Source organism: Strongylocentrotus purpuratus, unplaced genomic scaffold (genome assembly GCF_000002235.5).
Source record: "Strongylocentrotus purpuratus isolate Spur 01 unplaced genomic scaffold, Spur_5.0 spur5_scaffold_2, whole genome shotgun sequence".
Taxonomy (NCBI): Eukaryota; Metazoa; Echinodermata; class Echinoidea; order Camarodonta; family Strongylocentrotidae; genus Strongylocentrotus; species Strongylocentrotus purpuratus.
Genome location: NW_022145605.1, coordinates 42,265,023 through 42,286,575, shown reverse-complemented (window position 1 = coordinate 42,286,575; position 21,553 = coordinate 42,265,023). Strand labels below are relative to the sequence as shown.

The 21,553-nt window shown below is 34.5% G+C and overlaps 1 protein-coding gene across 1 annotated transcript in view; it reads right to left on the bottom strand.

The window, feature by feature from the left end:
• Nucleotides 1-5,192: 5,192 nt before the first annotated feature.
• LOC578449 (sodium-dependent alanine transporter 3) overlaps nucleotides 5,193-21,553 on the bottom strand; it is a gene marked incomplete at its 3' end in the record, with an annotated part of 39,126 nt that continues 22,765 nt past the window's right edge. The window contains 10 exon segments of the mRNA NM_001146194.1: nucleotides 5,193-6,223; nucleotides 7,741-7,908; nucleotides 8,353-8,453; nucleotides 9,412-9,511; nucleotides 10,617-10,757; nucleotides 11,531-11,643; nucleotides 12,231-12,355; nucleotides 15,409-15,515; nucleotides 16,982-17,116; nucleotides 21,033-21,165. Coding sequence (NP_001139666.1) covers nucleotides 6,071-6,223; nucleotides 7,741-7,908; nucleotides 8,353-8,453; nucleotides 9,412-9,511; nucleotides 10,617-10,757; nucleotides 11,531-11,643; nucleotides 12,231-12,355; nucleotides 15,409-15,515; nucleotides 16,982-17,116; nucleotides 21,033-21,165 — 1,276 coding nt within the window.

The window sequence follows — 21,553 nt, the reverse complement described above, 5'->3', positions numbered from 1 at the left end:
AATTTTGAAGATTTTTAAAAAGTTTTGAAATAACCGGGTCTGGAAGAAAAAACTACGCTCTAAATCCATGCTTTATTACCGGGTCTTAGTTTGGAAGATGGTGGGGTCTTAGTTTTGAAGATTTTTTAATTTTTTTGAAATAACCGGGTCTGGAGCAAAGACTGCGCGCTATACCCATGCTTTATTACAGGGTTTTAGTTTTAAATTCGACAAAATATCCCTTCAAATTTATTACATTTGTGGGTAAAGTCATTATTACATTTGTGGGTGATTCAAAATTATTACATTTGTGGGTAAAGTGGTTATTACATTTGTGGGTAAAATTATTACATTTGTGGGAAAAGTGTTATTACATTTGTGGGTGTTGTTACATTTGTGGGTAAAGTGTTATTACATTTGTGGGTGTTATTACATTTGTGGGCATTATTACATTTGTGGGTGTAACAGGGGGGTGTCGCACCCCCCCCCCCCCCCTTGGCGACGCCCTTGCTTATAGCTACTTACCCCCTCTATATAGCAAACAATGCCTAAGCGGTACCCGTTGGTCCCCCATGATCCCTTTTTTTTAATGTTAATTGAGAGGTTATTTGATGAGATAACCACATGTCAGTGACCAAGAAGGGAGGTCTAATCCATCCTGGCCAAACTAGTTCAGATAGGCTTTAAAGCCAATGTTGCCGAGCTTTGTGTATACTGTATATTCGTTGATCATTAGTTATCCGATTGTTACTTTGTATGGTGTAGCAACACACCGTGAATCTGAAATGGTACAGGAAATAATTGTCCTCCTGATAGTGCAGGGGTGGGGGGGGGGTGAAGTAAAAAGGTGCCCTGTTATTCAACTCAACTCCTGGAATTATGAATTATTTTTGTAGTCGTAACAAATATGTTTGCAAATGATTTCAAGTTAAAGTAATAGCTACACGATTATCTAGGGTCCTGTATGTTTAATAATAGAGACATGAAACACAAACAACAATCTCTGTCTCCCTTCTCTTTCCATATCATATCCTCAAATCTACAAACCTCCAGAAAACACATAAATGGTCATTGAAACTCAGCAGGTATGTTGGACAATCAATCTTTAATGGAAAAGAAATACAAAATTGTAGCTAACTGGTAGAAAAGTTGACTTTCAAAAATCAGAAATAATACCTACATTTAAGTGACATTACACATTATGGATGCTGGTTATCTCTGAAAAATATCACACCATTGATAAGGAATGATTATGAAGATATACTGAACTACTTCACATGTAGTATTTAGATGTACGTAATGTAAAACCAGTCCAAAGGGTTATGAAAAGCAAACAAACATAGGAGTAGAAAAGGTGTGGAATCCCTCATTTGGATATGACATCTATAAATTTTGAGTTATTCATACCATACCCAAAGAGGGTCCTTTTATTTATATTCAAAATCATCAAGATTTTTCCCCTTAGTAATCAACTATCACCTAGGATTGTTTATTGTTATATATCAAAACAAGTTAATTAATAATTCAACTACTTAAGCAAAGATATTAAGATGGTAAAAAGCATCTTGAAGATAACCTAGCAAGAAATCTTACGAGTGATACCAAAATCCATTTTGTATTTCACCCTGTAGCAGGTATAACACCCACACTAGTACATATCAGACTAGGTGATTTTATGTTTTCTTTAGGCTGCTTGTGAGATCTGTATATACATAGTCGGGTTAACTGGACAATGTCATGAACGTTAAGAAATTTACATTTCAGATAACTTTTATAATCTATAACAAATGTATTGTATATAACATAGCTGAAGTTTCTCTTCACTTGATATGGCTTCTTTCATATATTTTATAACATCAAAATAGAATTCCTATATATTATTATTACATAAAAATATTGACCTACCTTTTGAATGTCCTTACATAAGTACTTACACACATAGTGATATGTGACGGACCGGTCATCTTTAAGATGACTAAAAATGGCATGAACATCTACTGGTACTTTGTAAAAATTGGGGGGGGGGGGGGGGGGCATGGAGCGCAATGAAGTGAAAGTGTCATGAACAGCAAGAACCCAGAATGTTTTTACAGATTGTATTAACAAATTACCCCCTAAATGACTTTTGTGGACAATTATTCAATTTTGTCTTTCCATGTTGCAAAAGTTTCATAGAAAGACATTTTCTTTCTTTTAAAACACTAAATAGTTAGATTTTGGTTGAAACTTTGAACCTTAACATCTAAAACATTATCAAATACTATTAAATTGCCTTTTGTTTTCCACCAGTAAAGTTTGAATAGTAAATGATCATGTCAATAGGCCTAGTTTGCATAATATCTGGTCAGGGCTCAACATTACTAGGGGTTCTATACTCACACACACACACACACACACACCCTTCCTTGACCCCTAAACTCTTAACTTCTTACAGATAACAAGGAGTTAATGCACCCCATTACTTTGTTCGACACCAAATGGTTAAAAGCCCGTAAGAAGTAAAGATTTAGGACGACTCAGAGAGACAGAAGTCAGATTACATGCTACTCATATTAAGTATTCATAATCAATAGAATTCATTGTCTCTCTGATTAGTCATATTGACTGTCCCCCAAATGGCCCACTTCTACCCTTCTATATTCCAACACGATTACTGTTTACACAATTTAACATACATATTACAGATACACTCAAATACATGGAAAAAGAAAGCTATCTAGCTATCTGCAAGAAGATGTGTTGTACAATGTTTGAGATGAGAATAAACCAACAAAATACAATGGGTCTAATTCATCAAACTATCACTAATTTATTAACCATCATGACGTATACCACCTTTGGAAATGTGCTAACATTACAATGACATATTACATGATCAGATCTAGATGTTTGTAATCGATACAATATGCCAGAAAACAATTTGTTGCAATTACTTGATAGGAATTGCTAGGCTGTTGCTACATGCAGTTTGTTAATACAGCCCAATAAAATAAAGTTTTAGTTATGAATGTGCATAGTGTGAGCTCACACACCTATCTCACTAAGAGTAAAATGCATAGTGATCTGAAATCATTTAAATGATCTTGTCTTGAATTTGTATAGGAATGATGTACATGCTGGTCATTATTCATGATTTCCAGACGAGAGAACACATTCAGCCATTCTTTATATTAAATTTTCATGATTTGAGATTTAATGGAAATAAGAGTTTCTTATTATTGCTATGTGTGCCTGATACAGGCTAACACATTTAATCATTCAAACTCTTAGCCCAACAGAACCATTTACATGTACTGTGATCAGTATGGTACCCTGTTTTCAACAAAAATTAACTCTTAACAATCAACCTTTTATCTCATCACCTAAAGCTTAACATACAAAGTTTTAAACTTCAGTTATAAAATATCTATTGCATCAACATAATCATTTAAAGTAAACTTTTAAACTGATTGAGAGTACACATGCTATCCTAACACAAGACAACTACACATGAAAGACTACACAGCACAGATAAATGTTTAGTCCTAGAAATATAACAACAAACAAGGCATACAAGTAAATGTATTTATAAGGCAGCTTTAAGCCCACCACACACTACACTATCGTCCTGCGATCTAATTTACAAAGAAATGGCAATTGCATCAGATAGGAAATCAGAAACAAAAAGCATCTTCTTTTTTAGCTTCTAAATAATGATAAGAATACTAACACATTACTGTGCATTGAACTCTCCTAGTCAGAATAAAAGCTGCATCAGCTTCAAATCATAGACAATCACACTACTGGCCTGAACTAAGCACTGGGATTCTGAACCGATTAAGCCTTTCCTATTCAGATCCTTTGTCACGCAGATCCTTTATAATGCAGTTGACCTAAAAACTGATAAGATTATCATCTTTAAGCTTCCTGGTTTCTAGTGATAAATCATTTGGCAATGCTTATCATTTTTAATGAATGTCTACTTTACAAAATTCAGCTTGCATTCTATTAACATTCTGATAACTTTCAATATTTTTCTTTGGGCTAGCTTGGAGAGATTATTAAAAGTATAAAAAAGATCAAGGCATAGTTTGATTTGATACCACTATCATCTCAAAACAGTAAACACAAATTAGCCTCTTTTATATAGTTATAACTGAAAGGTGCAATCATACTGACACAAGTTTAAAGGATCCCATTTTACAACATTGTAATACTCTGCTATGGCACATGAATGACGGTCAGAAGTTACGCTATAATTTGCACTTGCTCATTTCATCATAATTATTTCTTCTGGTACATAGATTAAGGATGAAAGACTTGTTTTTGTTAATGATCCCTGAAAGTTCATTTATCAATTCTGTCCTGAGCACATAGAAACAAGAGCTTCATTTTTGTTACAGCTACATGTATAACAGACGATTGGGAATCTTTTCCACCTAGCCTTAAAAAAACAAAGAGGCATATCACTACATCATATGTAGTAAACTGATACACCAAAACTACATGAACAATGAATGTGGTCTTTATATAGAAAAAGAAGCATAAAAATAGAATCATTTTTCAATGCAGGGTCCACATAAAAAGTGATTAGTACTACTACTTCCCAAACCAAAAAGGAGATTTTTAAATCATGTTAATCTGTTGAAAGATAACTTGAATGGTATTTTCACTTACATGCCAGTTTACCATTCTTCTATACCACACACACACTTTCTTAGTACTATAATAAGCTCCAACAAAGTAAACTGAGATAGATGAAATACAACAAACATGGAAGTTTATCTTCAATGTAGTTGATATAATTTGAGAAACTGTGTAAGCAGATGGAGGTGTGGGAGGGGGTGAACCACCCTTCTTTCAATAAAAAACTATACATTTTATACTAAACACACTCACTTTAATTTACCCTGTACTAATAACTAAGAATCACAGTAAATATCTGTCCTCTTAACAGAGTTTATATCCTCTAGAGCTTTCCATACATCTATTTTTAAAACCCAGACAATGCCTTTAGATACTGCCTCAGACCAAATCCTTCTATGAAGGTCATTTTATGAAGGTCACAAATCAAACAAGAGACGTCCTGGTGAAAAAGCTATTAACATATAATAAGTTTTTGAAGGTTAAATCAAGTGAAATAACCTCTATAATTTGAAAAAATTCTCATAATTGCAATCTAAAAAAAAAAATATATAGTTTCTATAATCACACAATAGACACTACAGTACCCATCACTTTCTCAGGGTCTAATTATTCATGCAGTGATTTGAAGCAGTAGCTGTTCATATACATAAAACATGATCTTTTTTTAACACTTGAATGTTTTCTGTTCTGTACGCTCTACATGATTCAAGAGGCTATTCTCACTAATTATTTATATTATCTTAACATGATTTTCTGATCGAGATACAAGATGAAACACTCCATAACTTGATACAAGTTAACATGTCTAATCAGAGGAGAAAATGGGCATGCCAGGGGCGTTACCTAAAGAAAAACATACCATACCCTAAACATAGTTTTCAGAATACCATCCCAAATTATTTTCTTGTAACAGTGATTATTCCAGAGCCTTTACAATGCAGATCATACAAACTTAGTATGCATAGTATTGACACCCAATCAGATGGATTAATCAACATGTATTCTTGCATTATACCATCAACAAAGTCAGTTATATCTACAGATTTATAAACATATACATGTACTTTCACATTTTAAGCAATACAATTGAATTCAGAGGTAATTACGTATCACTACTTCCTGAGAATCCTGACCTATCACCATGGAGATCTAACAACACTCTGGTGACATTGCTCCAGGCTTTAGTCCCTCTAATAGAGAAGGTTACATGTATAACATGGGTTGTGATTAGCTGTTAGGTAGAGTTTAGGGTTAGGGTTAGGGTTAGGTGCCTGCGTTGAAGTCATGAGAGGAGTTTGCAGCAATTATCATCAAAACATATGTCACCCAAATTGTATTCACATCCGATTCAAGTGATATCACTATACAAACACAATCAGTTCATCTACAGATATATATACATATACTCTCACAGCTCAGAATGATAACCTGATCATGAGAAAGTAATATACCACATTCCAGGTATCTAGGCAACATTACCAACGACCATGTCATAGGATGGAGGCTTGCTAGTCATCTCAAGGTCAAGGTCATGGTCATGATCAAGGTCATAGTGTCCTTCACATTGCTTGATGTGAGTTTCATCATCAAACTGAGCCTTGAGACCATCCAACAGACGCTGGCAAAGAGAAAAGGAGAAAAAGAGTAAAGTGTGTAAATTGTATATTTCATTTTTGACCAATAAATCTACTGAAGAAACACGACAAGTATCAACATTTATTTGTTATTTTTGGAGGTACAGAGCAAAAGGACATGTCGAGATATTAGGAAAGACTAGATATATTGCCTTCTGCCAAGTCATTTATATGTGGAAAATCAGGGGGAAATGTGTTGAATAAATGTGATATCACGTTCATTTGGCTAATCAAACTTTCTGGTGTGATTGATTGATTTCATATAAGGCTGTACCATCACATCTTTTCATTCATTTATGGTAGAAATGGAATTTCATTAAAATGGTAATGTTGTGAAAGAAATACAACAGTAGGTTTTTCTCTTTAATACTAGCCTCTTATATCAGATCTCTCACTACCCATTCAGGGTTACGCCCTACAAAAATGATTTCAGACAAATGGGCCTGTACGTGAAATCATTTGCTCCAAAGCCATCATCTTCCTGATTGAAGATTACATGTACTTTTCTAACTTCTAGATAAGAACAAAGTGTTTACAAGACCATGTGCATGTATGGTCATACCACAATGAAACTATCAAGGCACTCATTCTCGTTCTCCTATTTGGATGGTAAGAACATTCAAGAAATGCTTTCTGCACAAGACTGGTGAACGTTAAATGGACATTTTGAGAAGGTGCCATTCAATTTCAAATTTGCAAAATCTCATTTACACAAGTACTACTTAAAGTTGATATTTTGAATGTAGAATGCCAGATCCCTTAATTTTGGTGATACATTCAGGTTGAATATATCAACAGACCTGCCAACCTCTGGAGTTCAAAAACTGTATTCTTTAATCCCAAAAGTTGTATTCTTAAAAATAAACACAGATTGTTACGCGGATCAATATGCCTCTTACAGTTCCTACATACAGGAAGAATTTTTTTTATGGATCATTAGTTGAATATGCATGCATCAACTCATTGACTTCTGAATCCTCTCAATCTGGAATGAACTGAATATCCGGGCTAGTACTACGTTGTCAAGGTTTACAACGCTTTGTCGTAAATCTCTTGTTGACAAGATTTTAGTACATACTGGCTGAGTAACCTTTGTTTAGATTTGTTTACATGGCTGATAGATTCTTACTTTCAGCACTCCTCGGTCATGGTCATGTCTTGACAAAGGAGTGTTGAATCATATGGCGTCATCAGCATTGTCTTTCTTTGCTTCTTCTTCGTTTTCTACTAACTTCTTTTTTCTTCTTCTTCTTTCCTTCTAGCTGTGTTTGTGTGGATGTATATATGTGTATGTCATGTGTGTTGATGACTGAATATTTGTATTACATGACTTATTTTATGTATGTATAATTTGCTAAAGGGGCCCTGTTTACAAGCTTTTGGTTCTTTAAGGATCCTTAACCTATATTACCTTGTATATGATTACATTTTATGTACGATTTTTAAATGGATGAATAAATGAAATGAAGAATAAAAGGACCAAGTGAATGGCTTTGCTTACATCTTTCATGGAACCCTTAGACGTAGCCAATGTATGGATGGCACCGATAGGCATACACAGGATAGATAGAAGGGCCACACACCAACCAAGGCCTTGGCACCAAGCAGGGTACACGTAATCACCATACGTCACTGGTTTATAGTCCACAATCGTGAAGATTAGGATGGCCTGACAACAAAATATATAAAGAAGACAATTAAACCTTATGGTGCAATTGAACCGACTACCGGTACATGGTTCTCTTCACCATCTTCCATCACCAGTACCAAGAACATAGAACACCATCATCATTATGATCGCAACCACCACCACCACCATTATTTTTTATCATCATCCTCACCACCATCATCATTATCGTCACCATCAGCATCATCATCTAGAACTATGACCTACCAGAATGAGGAGGGGTGAGATGATCAACCAGCAGGCTCTGAAGTAGATGTTAGGATAAGACCCTGTCATAGCCTGCCAGTATCATCATCATCTAGAACTATGACTTACCAGAATGAGGAGGGGTGAGATGATCAACCAGCAGGCTCTGAAGTAGATATTAGGATAAGATCCTGTCATAGCCTGCCAGTATCATCATCATCATCTAGAACTATGACTTACCAGAATGAGGAGGGGTGAGATGATCAACCAGCAGGCTCTGAAGTAGATGTTAGGATAAGATCCTGTCATAGCCTCGATGTTCTTAGCAAGACGATTACCACCTACAAAGGAGATATAATCAAGAACTCATTTTGAGACTCTCCAATCTGTGCTTGAATGAAACAATGATTTACTCTGAATATTTCATTCCCTTTAATTGTTTTTATTTCAAAGTACCAAGATTCTTACAAACATTTCTCTCTATATCTGAAATGACTTTACTTATTTTCCTTCTAATCGTCCTCTTTGTGTGTAAACATATCTAACTGAGCTGATGAACATTGCCAAGTATTTCATGACATCTTGATTTTGTAGAATTTTTGTAGAATTTTATTGACTCTTTGACCCCCTCTCGGGGTATGAGAGTACAAACAAACATAAAAGTATATATAACAATGCATGACTTATCAATACAATTCACATACATTATACATAGATAATGACACAAAGATAAAAACGATATTGATACACTACATAATATCAAAACATGATTTAAACAATTGAGTGACAAAAATGTTATTTACATTTACAAAGATGCACAAATAATATCACCTTGGTGATGTAATCCTCTTACATTCACCATCATTTTTATGAGCTTAAACTGGAATAGTCATTTCAGATTGAATTTTGATAGTGCCCATATTGTCTAAATCATTTAGGTTCTGTTTCATACATGCAGTCATGTATTATTCCCTACACAAACTTACAGTGGTTCTAGTTCCAATCGGATTGTTTCTTAATTCCTTATCAATTACTTTTGAGTATTCAATACTGCAGTTAAATTCTATAAACAGAAATTCAAACTGAAAAATGGAAACTATTCCAACTTCATGCTTGTATTCTAGGAATCTCAAAAAAATGTATATTATGGAATCAAATTATACGTAAATTGATCAGGCATCCATTGAGCATAATTCTGTAAGTTTAATTTTCATAGCTATTTATCAAAATACATGTAGGGCAGCTTCAAGACCGAAGAAGTCTGACTGTGTCACTTTTTGAGGATAGTGATCAACTTACCATACACCCAGCATACAGCTACAGCCTCGCCCATAGCTACAAAGAAAAGAGAGATGACTGCTGTATACCAATCCATGATCTGGAAGAAGTACATCCCTCCCTGCAGAAATAAACATGACAGAACAAATGAGATTAAGACCATGTCATGACGATAATTATGATGATGACGATAATGATGAAAATGGCGAAGATGATGATGATGATGGGGAAGATGATGATGATGATGATGATGATGATGATGGGGAAGATGATGATGATGATGATGATGATGATGATGATGATGATGATGATGATGATGATGGGGAAGATGATGATGATGATGATGATGATGATGATGATGATGATGATCATGATCATGATGATGGTGATAATGATGATGGTGGTGTTGATGATGATGATGATGATGATGATGATGATGGTGGTGGTGATGATGATAATGATAACGATGATGATGGGGAAGATGATAATGATGAAAATGGTGCTGCTGATTGTGATGATGATACTATGACTTTTTGATTTATAACATTCATAATAATTACTGAAACTATTTTTCAAAACAATGAGCATGTCTGTAAGAGGTTCTCTTCATTCAGTGTAGTGAAATACATGATGAAAAATCAGTCCAAAATCTAATGGGAAGCAAAGTCAGATAAATGGTGACAATTTAAAGCAATCTATTACAAATTTCTTTTTTGTTATGGAGATACATATCCAATGTATCTACGAAATGAAGGCTTAAGAAGCACACAAAGATGCATACAAAGACTTATCTTGATGATGTTTGGTAGACCAAGGATTAGACAGGTATGTAACTCAGAGCTACCAAGATTGATCAAACCTACACTTATCTTGGTGCTATCAGGTTTCAAGTAGACTGAGAAACTTGAGTTACCTAGAAAGATCACACCAGCACTTATCTTGAAGATGTGGGGTAGCCCAAAGTTTAGACTAGTAACAAAGAGCTTCCTAGATGGACCAAACCTAGACTTTGTTCTGTAATGTTGGGCAGCCTTTAGGACTAAGATTAGTAACCTAGAACTGTTTAAGGACCAAACCTAGACTTTGTTTGGTAATGTTGGGTAGCCTTTAGGACTAAGATTAGAATTGTTTAAGGACCAAACCTAGACTTTGTTTGGTAATGTTGGGTAGCCTTTAGGACTAAGATTAGTAACCTAGAACTGTTTAAGGACCAAACCTACACTTACCCTAGTGATGTTAGGTAGACCAAGGAGAAAGGAGATGATGCATATATAGAGGACCAGGATCTCTTTCCGGTTGAAATAGAATTGACGAAGCTTGGGGAAACCTTCATTGAAGGTCGCTACCACCACCTCAACCATAGCAAACTGAGTATAATAACAGAGAACATGTGACATATTATAACAAAGTTGTCAATTTGTTACTGATTTCAACTAATATAAATATTTCTCCCTTGATGTCACTATGACAATACACACAACTATTTATTTTATTTTGTGTATGTCTTTTGTATCTCAACTGAGATCGAGTTATGTTTATGTTTTAACATGGAATGTTTGTTTTGTAAACAGCTACCTTAATGCATATAATACTATCTGAACATGTAGGTGCAGCTTATAGATATCCCATTGTGCCTTTCTAATTAAAGCTTCACTGCAAAGCAATATTCTATTTTGGTTCACTTTTAGGGCTATATTAAACATGGTCTCAAATGTGGTGCCATTTGTTGCGGTAATTCAAGAACTTTCTCAAGATCTATTTCATTGATGAATTTACTTCAGTCTCTTTAGCCGAAATGGATTGTAACCATCACTAATTTATCTATCACATGATTATATCTCAATGACTTGGAAGCATTACATATCGAATAACTAGAGAAATGTAATTGTGTCATCTTTCAGTGTCTGTTACATGAAATATATAAGCAACTGATAGCATACTTTTTTTTTAAATCCCTCAATACTCTTGATATTAACACCAACAAAAGATGATGGTGATGCAATCAATAATACCACAGAGGATAATGATAATTGGATATCAGGGAAGGGGAGGGGGGGGGGGCGCATTACCCCGACCCCCTTCCCTGGATCCGCCACTGACCACAATGTAATTCTGTTCTTTCCCTTGAAACTCAACTAACCTGACTATCTATTCCCAGACAGACCAGCATGAGGAAGAAGAGTACAGACCATAACTGAGGAACAGGCATGGTGTTAAATACAACCGGGTACACTACAAACACCAGACCAGGACCTGCACAGTGAAAGAAAAACAATCAGTGATTAGCTTAGTTTTTGTTGTTGTGTAGACCAGCTAGGGCACTGTTTCATAAAGCTTGATATCACAAGCAGTAACAATAACAGTTACTAGTTCCTGAAAATAATGCATTTGAAATGGTTTTGTGGGCACATTTGTTACAGAAATGTGACACTTGTTACTGATAGAGAGTTTTGATAAAACAGCTAGGGCCTGGACCTGTGCATTGATGATTAGCTTCAAATTAAAGCAGATAATGTTAAGAGAGATCTTAGATACCCTCACAGAGTCAAAGCTAAAGTTGAACTTAGTTTACTGATTATGGGACACCAAGTGTCAACTCTTTTTTATACTCCCTACAACTCATTGTCATTCTGTAACAAGATGATAATGATGAGTCCAGTCATGAAGGAAATATGTCATAGGGACACAGTTTTAGTTTGGTCACTTATAGAATCATGGTCATATTGTTACCAGATGAAGAGGTCTCTGTACATGAGTAAACTAACTCTACCCACTTTAGCCAGAGTTCACAAAGTTAATTTATGAATACTCGTCAATATCTTGCCTAGAATGTATCTCACCTTGTACAACTACATCCTCAATGTCAGCTCCTTGGACCTTAGCTATGTAACCCAGTGCAGAGAAGATCACACAAGAAGCAAAGATACTCGTGAAACAATTGATCCCACAGATGGTCAGAGTATCTCTGCAAAAAGAAGGAGCAACAAAGAAAACACACTGAAAACATGACAAATCTCCACAATATTAATTCTAGGGAATTATTTTGGTGTGCAATATACTTTTTGGGAAGGTACATGTTTTATTCACAAGTTTTCTCGTCATATTGTTTGCATCTATTCCATTCAATGGCTAATTTCTCAAATCCGATTTCAAAGTATTGGAATATGATCAAAAGTACCATCTGCCTTACAAGGCTAGGATTCAAATCTAAACCAGCCTGGGGATATTTTTATCACGGGTAGATAAAGACACCTCTACAATTTGTATTGGTAAATTTTAACATCTAAGACTGATATTACTTAAGTTCAGTTCAGTTCAGTTCATTTATTTCAATCATAAAACCATAACATAATATATATACAAAAGTAACATGAAACAATCGTAATCTTACAATTCTGGAATTAAGAAATCGGAGACTAAAGAGGAAGTTTGAAAAAACTTGTAAGTAAAATAGTCCCCTGACATAAATAATAAATAACGAGATTACATGTTTGTACACGTTACAACAATAATAACAATATACAAATAAGAAACTACACATTATAGATACACACACACACAAACACCATTCACACACACACACACACACACGCACACACTTGCAAGGTAGAACAACTAAAAAGAAAGAGTTAAGGGAAATAAGAAGAGACCAACTGTCTCTTCAATAGAACTTTAAAGGATGATATAGTTGTGCATAATGTTAGCTTATCAGTTAAATCATTCAAAATACGGGGACCATTATGTCTAAAAGAGTAAAGCATTAACTGGGTAGAGACCTTTGGATAATGATATTTGATACAGGAACGAGTATTATATGAATGAACAGATTTATTAAGGATAAACATTTGACAAACTCTTTTAGGTACATAATTATTATAACATTATACATCATAATAGCACTTTGAATTTTATGTATATCATAAATATTGAGGGTTCTTAAACGAAAAAACAGGGGACGTGAATGAGCTTGATAATGGGAGTTTGTACATATTCTTAAAGCTTTCTTTTGAAGTTTATGGAGAGGTTCTAGTTTAGTTGTTCCCACACCGGCCCAGGTGATATTACAGTAATGTAAGTAAGGCAAAATTAAACAATTATACAACATAGACAATACTTTTTCAGGCAGAAATACATGTAATTTACAAAGAACACCAATGTTTTTAGATATTTTGTTAGTTATATACAATCGATGATCCTGAAAAGATAAAGTATCATCCAAAAGGATACCAAGAAATTTAACAGAAGAGCACGCATTCAAATTTATATTGTTTATAAATATTTGTACATCATTAATATTGCAAGGATTAGTTTTATTATGAAAATAAAGTACACTTGTTTTGTCATAATTTATAATCAATTCATTAGCATTAAACCATTCAACAACCTTTTCTAATTCTTTATTTACTTCCGACATTAATTTATAAAAATCATTATGAGACGCAATCAGGTTTGTGTCGTCAGCAAATAAGACAAAATGAAAAAAAGATAAAGCAGAACTAAGGTCATTTACGTAAATTAAAAATAGGAGAGGACCCAGCATGGAGCCCTGTGGGACTCCATACTGGATCCTCTCTCTGTCAGAAATAAAGCTGTTGTATGATGTGAATTGAATACGATCACTTAAATAGTCCCTGAACCATTCCCAAGCAATACCGCGTATACCAAAATGTTTTAATTTAGTGAGGAGAATATCGTGGTTAATGACATCGAAAGCTTTCGACAAATCAAGAAACAAGCCCCAATAATGCAATTTATTATCTAATTTATTGAGTATGTAATCATGAAGGTCAATTAGAGCATGTCCACATGATGAGTTTTTTCTAAAACCATATTGAGAAACAGTCAGAAGATTATTTTTATTAATATGATTAAAGAGCCTATTATAAATTAATTTCTCCAGTATTTTAGAAAAACAAGGGAGTAATGTTATTGGTCGATAATTGGAGAATATGTGGGATCACCTTTTTTAAATATGGGTATGATTTTTCCTACTATAAAATTCTTGGAGACTCTTCCTGACAAGAAGAAAGGATGACATATAAAAACAATTGGTTTGACAATGAAATGTATAACATGTTTCATAATGAACTGACTTATTCCTTCAAAATCTGTGCTCTTGGTTGAATTGAGCAATTTGACAATATTCAAACTTCTGTTACATTGGTAGGATGAAAAAATATTTATTTGCTACAAGGATCTCGTAAAAATGAACTAAAATTGGATTTCGGTTTCTGAATATGTTCAGATTTTAGTTTTGTAGCAATACTAGAAAAATAAGAATTAAATTCATTTACAATCAATTGACGATCAGTAAACTTGTCCTTATCTTTAAGAAAATAATTAGGATATTGGCATTTTCTTCGCTTTCCTAATAAATCATTAATAACTTCCCAAGTTTTATACATATTATTCCTATTCTTCTGTAATAAATCACAAAAATATTTTTTTCTTACAGACTGTAGGATTGAGTTTAATTTATTTCTAAATTTTTTATATTTACATTCATTGCTGTTGCTTCTTCTCTTACAAAATGTTTTATATAATCTATACTTTTTATTAATCTTTTTTAACAGTGAAGGGATTATCCAAGGTTTTCGTGGCAGTTTTCTTTTCTTCACTTTAAGAACAACAAAGTTATGATCATATGAAGTTTTAAATATGTTTAAAAATGAATTATAGGCCTCATCTACATCACATTTAATCTACATTAAATGCTATTCCTGTTTAAAAAAAAAACATTTCTATGCATTTCTGAAAGACTTTATTACCCCAGTTTTAGGCCTGGCAAACCAGACAAGTGCTCAGAACAGGAGCATATTCAAGAAACAAATCTTACCCATTTACTTCAGCAAGGTAGTAAACTTGCTTATATATATATATATTCAGGCGTGAAGAAAATGGTCTAGGAACTTGAGACGTAGCTGTACTTTTATATATATATATATATATATAAAACCACTAAAATAGAACAGCTTTATATTGTAATTCTCAGGAGAGTTGTACTAGAAGATGACTTACCTAACTATAGACCTATTCTTGAACTCATTGTAGCTAGAAAGTGCTATCATAGATCCAAAGGCGATCCCAATCGAGTTGAAATTCTGAGCGGCTGCAGCTTCCCAAACCTACAGTTCATACAAAAAGTTATTAAAAACTCTCAGTTATACATATTCCTTGTCCTTTGTTAATTGACTTCCATTTAAACAAGAACTTCTTGTCAGACTCTTATGCAACACAGTATTGCCTATTGTTACAAAGCAGTACCTATACAATAACAAAAACAAGTCCAACAAACATGTCAGCATACATGTAAATTACATATCAGGTTGAAATGAAGTACTTGCTATGACAAATTATACTATCTCCCAATTGTCTACTTTGATACTAATGTATATCGATTACATGCATTCGAAAAGTTACATAATAGTGATTCTCATGGAGTTTATCAAATAACAGGTGTTATCAATCCCCAAATGTGGACTTTACTTTTATGACCAATGTATGCACCTTCCACCCACTTGAAAAGAACCGGCCATAAAAAAAAAAGTCTATTATAAATTCAAAATTCAAAAATGATATTAATTAAGCTATCCAGGTTCTCACAGCAAGTTGTCAGTTGGACACCGAGCTAACTGCTGCTGTGTGCGAGATTTGTAAACACAACAAAAAATAGTCATTCCGTTGTAAAATCATAAGTGCAATGTACTGTATGTGAGCTATAAGGTAATGCACATGGAAACAGATAAGAGTATACAGTAGGTTTGCGGGTGCACCATGTGAGTGAGAGAGAGAGAGAGGGTTGAGGAGTCCTGAAAAAAGGACTCTGACTCAGTAATCTTTCTTGGGGGAGTGTAGTCCTTAAAAGGACTGTTTGTTATCTTTCTTAGCATATAGTTCTAAGGAGAACTATAGCACTTGGAGAGGATGAGTTAAGAAAGATAACAAACAGTCCTTTTCAGGACTACACTCCCCCAAGAAAGATTACTGAGTCAGAGTCCTTTTTCAGGACTCCTCAACTCTCTCTCTCTCTCTCTCTCACATGGTGCACCCGCAAACCTACTGTATATCTACATCACCATGCAAGCCGACACTTACAAGCAGCATCTAGATAAGAGTATGTCTGTAATATGGTTTGCATGAGGGTTCAGGGGCATGTTTCATAAAGCTGTTCGTAAAGTTACGCATGAATTTTACGAATGACTTGAATATGAAGAGCTAAATGGGATTCCCAAATCCTTTTAATTGCATATAAGCTAAAGCTGAAATATGCAGATGTAGTTAACCTTATCTTTATTAACAAAACATTTTAATGCTAAGTGTATTTTTGGCTACAATTCAATTGAGATTATGGGAAATACAGTCACACTTTGTTAAAATGTCAGGAAAAACTTTGGGCATCCCATTTAGCTTTTCATATTCAAATCATTTGTAAAGTCATTTGTAACTTTACGCACAAGCTTTAGGAAACACCCCCCTGGTTATCTAAATATATCTACATTAAAATGATGACAAAGGAGGTGAAATTTGATGAAACACTTTTTCCAATGGGATAGATAAGTATGCACATGTTTGTAAATTTTGGAAGACTTACAGATGCTTTCTTGAGGAGCTCCCAGCGTGGTTTGAAGAGGAAGCTGATACCATCGCCAGCTCCATCCAAGAGGGCACCATTTATCAAGAGTACAATCAGAACCAGGTAAGGGAAGGTGGCTGTGAAATACACAACCTAGTCATGGGCGGGTAAGAACAAATCAATACCAAAATAACTTTTAAGGCTAATACATGAGAGAAAATAATCATTATATACAATATGCGAAGGAAGCAAATTAAAAAAGGAACAAATATGTGAAATGAAACATGGTTGGATGTATGATTTCAAGATAAACGTATATATTATGAAATTGAACATAGTGATACATACAGAGTAAGTTTGAAGGAAGGAGAAGCAGAGGCAATACAAGCATGTAATTCTTTCACTAAACCCCTGGGACCAGTTTTAGGCAGTTAAAACCAGATTACTTGTACAGGAGTTATTTTTTTTGTTAAAGCTCTTGTTCAAACAAACCATAATTCAGTCATGAACAGGTGTCAATAACCTTTCATTTCATTTCATTTCAATCATACACAAGAAGAAAAAAAAGTTGAATGAATATTAATGTCAATTAGAAAAATGCATCGATATTACTTGTTCCATTTGAGAAAAAAGAAAATTTACAAGAATGTGTCTGATATTATAAACAGTATCGGTACATAAATCAAACAGCATCGAAACTGGTACTGACTTTACGTTAGGTCTTCAAGCATTTTAAAGCGCCAGGGTACTGACACTAGGACACCATTGAAACTGTTACTGACACTTGTTCAGTAACCAAATTTAGGTCTTCAAGCATTTTAAAGCATTAGGGTACCGAGACTAGGACAGCATTGAAACTATTACTGACACTTGTTTCGGAACTGAATTAAGGTCTTCAAGCATTTAAATGCGCCATCTACGTACAAGGTAAACCATCTACACAAACATGCTGCAGCTAAATAAAGTGATGTCACAATATTGTATTGTCTTCAAGTTTGTGTATCTTAATCATCTTTGAACATTCCAGGCAGCTAATTGTTTTTTTTTGGGGGGGGGGGTTCTTCCCCAGATCCCAACTGACAAATCATTAAACAAAAATGATATTCAATTTGCTGTAGCATATTTCAAGACAGTTCCAATGTACCTGCTTCATGTGTCTACAAGGTTTAAAAGACACAAAGGATATGTGAATATAAAACAAATAAATCCCTAATAAACTCTAGCATTGGTTTCATTTAATGCTATTTCTCTGTATCTGTGTTTTGTGGCCCAGTGTACCTAAGTAACTGCTTGAATCCATAGATTGATTTGTTAAAAGATTGTTTTCAATCAAAGAGAAAAAGGGTCAAACACATAAAAACATATAAAGTATGGTATTCAGCAAAAGTAAAAAGCAATAGAGAGAACAAAGAAGAGATGGCTGAAACTGAAAGATGAAATACAGAGATCTTATATATGCCACAGAGAGAGAGAGAGAGAGAGAGAGAGAGAGAGAATGGGCAGATGATTGAGGAGAAACAGACTGAGTAACAAGATTATACAAGAGGCAAAACTCTCAGAGACTTCAAGAAACTAAGTGAGAGATAGAAGGATGAGAATAATAGAGGGATTTTGAAGAAGAAAAAAAGCAAAATCACAAAAAGTGAGAAAAAGAGAAAAGCAGAAAACTAAAATCCAACCCTGTCCAATAAAGAGAAATGTAAAACAAAGTAAAAGAAGAGGAAATAAAAAGAAAGTTTGGAGCAATGCAAATCACTCCATCTATGATATGAACAATGCATGTACACCAAGGTGAAATAATATCAACGAATTAGAAGTTGTTAATTTTTTTTTAAACATTGAATAATTTGGTATTGCACAAAAAAGCACAAAAAAAGAAAAGAAAGGAAATTATTTCCTGGTGCCATATAAATATTTATACACACAAGAGAAGAGTGGGAGGGGGGTGGCTAGAGGTAAAACAAATATGACTATACTTCATATGTTTGTTTTAGGGATATCTAAAAGAAGTACCGGTATGGTATTAACCTTAACCATGACAATGTTTTTACATCACTGAACAGTATTTGTGTTCTTATCTATTTTTCTTCCTAGCAAACTATTAAACTTCATAAAACACATTTATATTCTACTTCAGGGGGAGGGGGAGGGGGGGGGGGGGGGGGGGGTAGCAGACAAGCAAATTTAGATATAACCTCTCCATCACTAGTTGCTTATGGCAGGTGTTTTTTTAAAGTCCCCACTCCCTTCTCAAAATATATGTAATTCAAAATACATACAATTGAAAATTTTAAATCATTCAAGTGAGAACAAAGTAATATATTTTCAAGTAATTGTAAAACATTTGGATGGGTATCCCCCCCCCCTCTAAAATAAATTCACTTGCAAGGATGCATGCATCATTCCTCAGCAAAACCAAGCTAATGAGAGGAGTTAGGGTATGAGATCTACATGTAGGTAGGGAGCCAGCATGTCTTCACCTTGTCAAGAATAAAAGATAGACGCACACATTGGTCATCAAGGGTTATTCTTAGAGCCAAGCAATGACTCAGAGAATAACAAGTTTGATCAAGATGATTCTTGGTAGGTCATAGGTCATCAGACTTGCTCGGGCTGAATATCAAATATACAATCAGAGACTTGATCGGGATGATTTTCGCTACTTGATCAGAAACTTGCTCGGGTTGTTTATCTTTTTAAAGGTAGTGTATCCCATTTGCAGCCAACATCAAATTCTCTAGAGCTTTAAAGTCTTATCTGTGAAATTTAATCGTTAAAAGTGTCCTAATATTCAAATCCTGCAAGGAAACCTGTTTTTACTTCTCTGTCAGACACTATTGAGTGACTGACTGACTTTTTTTTCTTCTTTGGTAATGACATACATAAAATGAGCTGTAAAGGGTAGATTCTGTCGATCTACATCAATAACCCACTTGTTGTAATGGCCAAAATTAAACTCTTTGAATATTTGCGAAGCACTCGCTAATTCGATTTGACAACTAATAGTCTTTATTTTCGCACAAAAAGACACTTTCAAGCCCTTTGGTTTTGAGGGAAGTTCTAAATTAGTATCTTTCAAATCCTGTTGGAATTTAACCTTTTCACTTGTTTGGCCTGCAAATGGGACATAGTACCTTTAAAGTATAATAGTTGAGAGATAGAAAATGTCGTTCCAGCAACCTGAGAAAGATAAATCAGGAAAAAAAATGATTAGTTGGTAGCGGACAATGTGATCACTGGTGTGATGAGGCATGGTGGTGAAGTGTGTAGCCTTCCAACTTCAAGGTATAGAATAGTTTCCTGTGATAAAACAAAATGAATGTATAGAAAAGGATTATAAAGATGGAATGTACAACAAGGGTTACTTCAATTCATGTACTATACCGGTATCTACAGACACTACTACTACTTGTACACACATTAACCCCTCTGATAGGGGCTTTAAAATCAACTTGAGGTATATCAAGTTACACATCCTTAACAATGAAAAGTGGAATATCTCCCATTATATACAGGCAGAACATTTTATGTTACATGAAAGTATATGAAGAATCTTTCCAAAAAGAGTGCACAAATGATTAGAATTAGGTAAAACTTATTGATGATTTTGAGCCTGATATCAGCATACATATAAACCAAGCATATGATGTGTAATATGTGAATGGATCAACACTTTTCATGAGTATCTTGTTACCTTTTGCCCCGTTTCATTCTTAATTGAAAGTTTTTTTCTGTTCTTGCACAAACCTAGCATGCAGCATCAAAGTATCTCAATAGCTGTCTCTCATAAAATCTCAAGACAAAATAGGAACTCAAAGTACATTCATTGGGTCTAGTACTCCCTAGTTCTCAGCCCTTGATAAAGTATAAAGATTTGAAGAAAAAACGATATGAAAAATTGTGCATTTAATTTGATCTGGCAGTATTACAAAGTAGATGTTTTAAGAATTGTTGCAAATAATTATACCCATGAAAGTTGCTCATCCATCCACACAACTGTATAAATCATTGCTCTACCAACAGATACCAGACCTGATCAGGACCTGATAAATATGAGCCAAGTCCTCACCTTGCCAGACGTAGCAACACCTTTGAAGAGACAGAAGTAGACCAGGACCCAGGCTAACAATAATAGACCAAACAGCTCCCAGCGCATGCCATTTGGTTCATCAATTCCACCACTGATCTGCAGTACTCGGTGGCTGTAGAATCAATCAAGGAAATCATTCAATATGACAAATAATAATAATAATAAAAACGTTACTTATAAAGCGCTTACCACCGAAGTCTCTAAGTGCTACACACACTTCTCATATATGAGAGTGTGATATAAATGGCAGTGGTGCTTTTGTTCCCAACTGGTCATTCATGAATGCCATATTATAAAGAATCTGAACTTGAAGTTCATGCACTAGTATAGTGATATGTCAGGTAAGATGTGCTACTGTTTGGTCATCAACTGTCTGAAGCATCATGCCTAGCTTAAGGCCAGGGCAATAGAGCAATTTGAATGCACATACAAGAGCGGTGCGTTTTGTAACTTTTCGATTTTGACCTTGCCCCTTATTTTGATCTACCTGTCCTGCACAT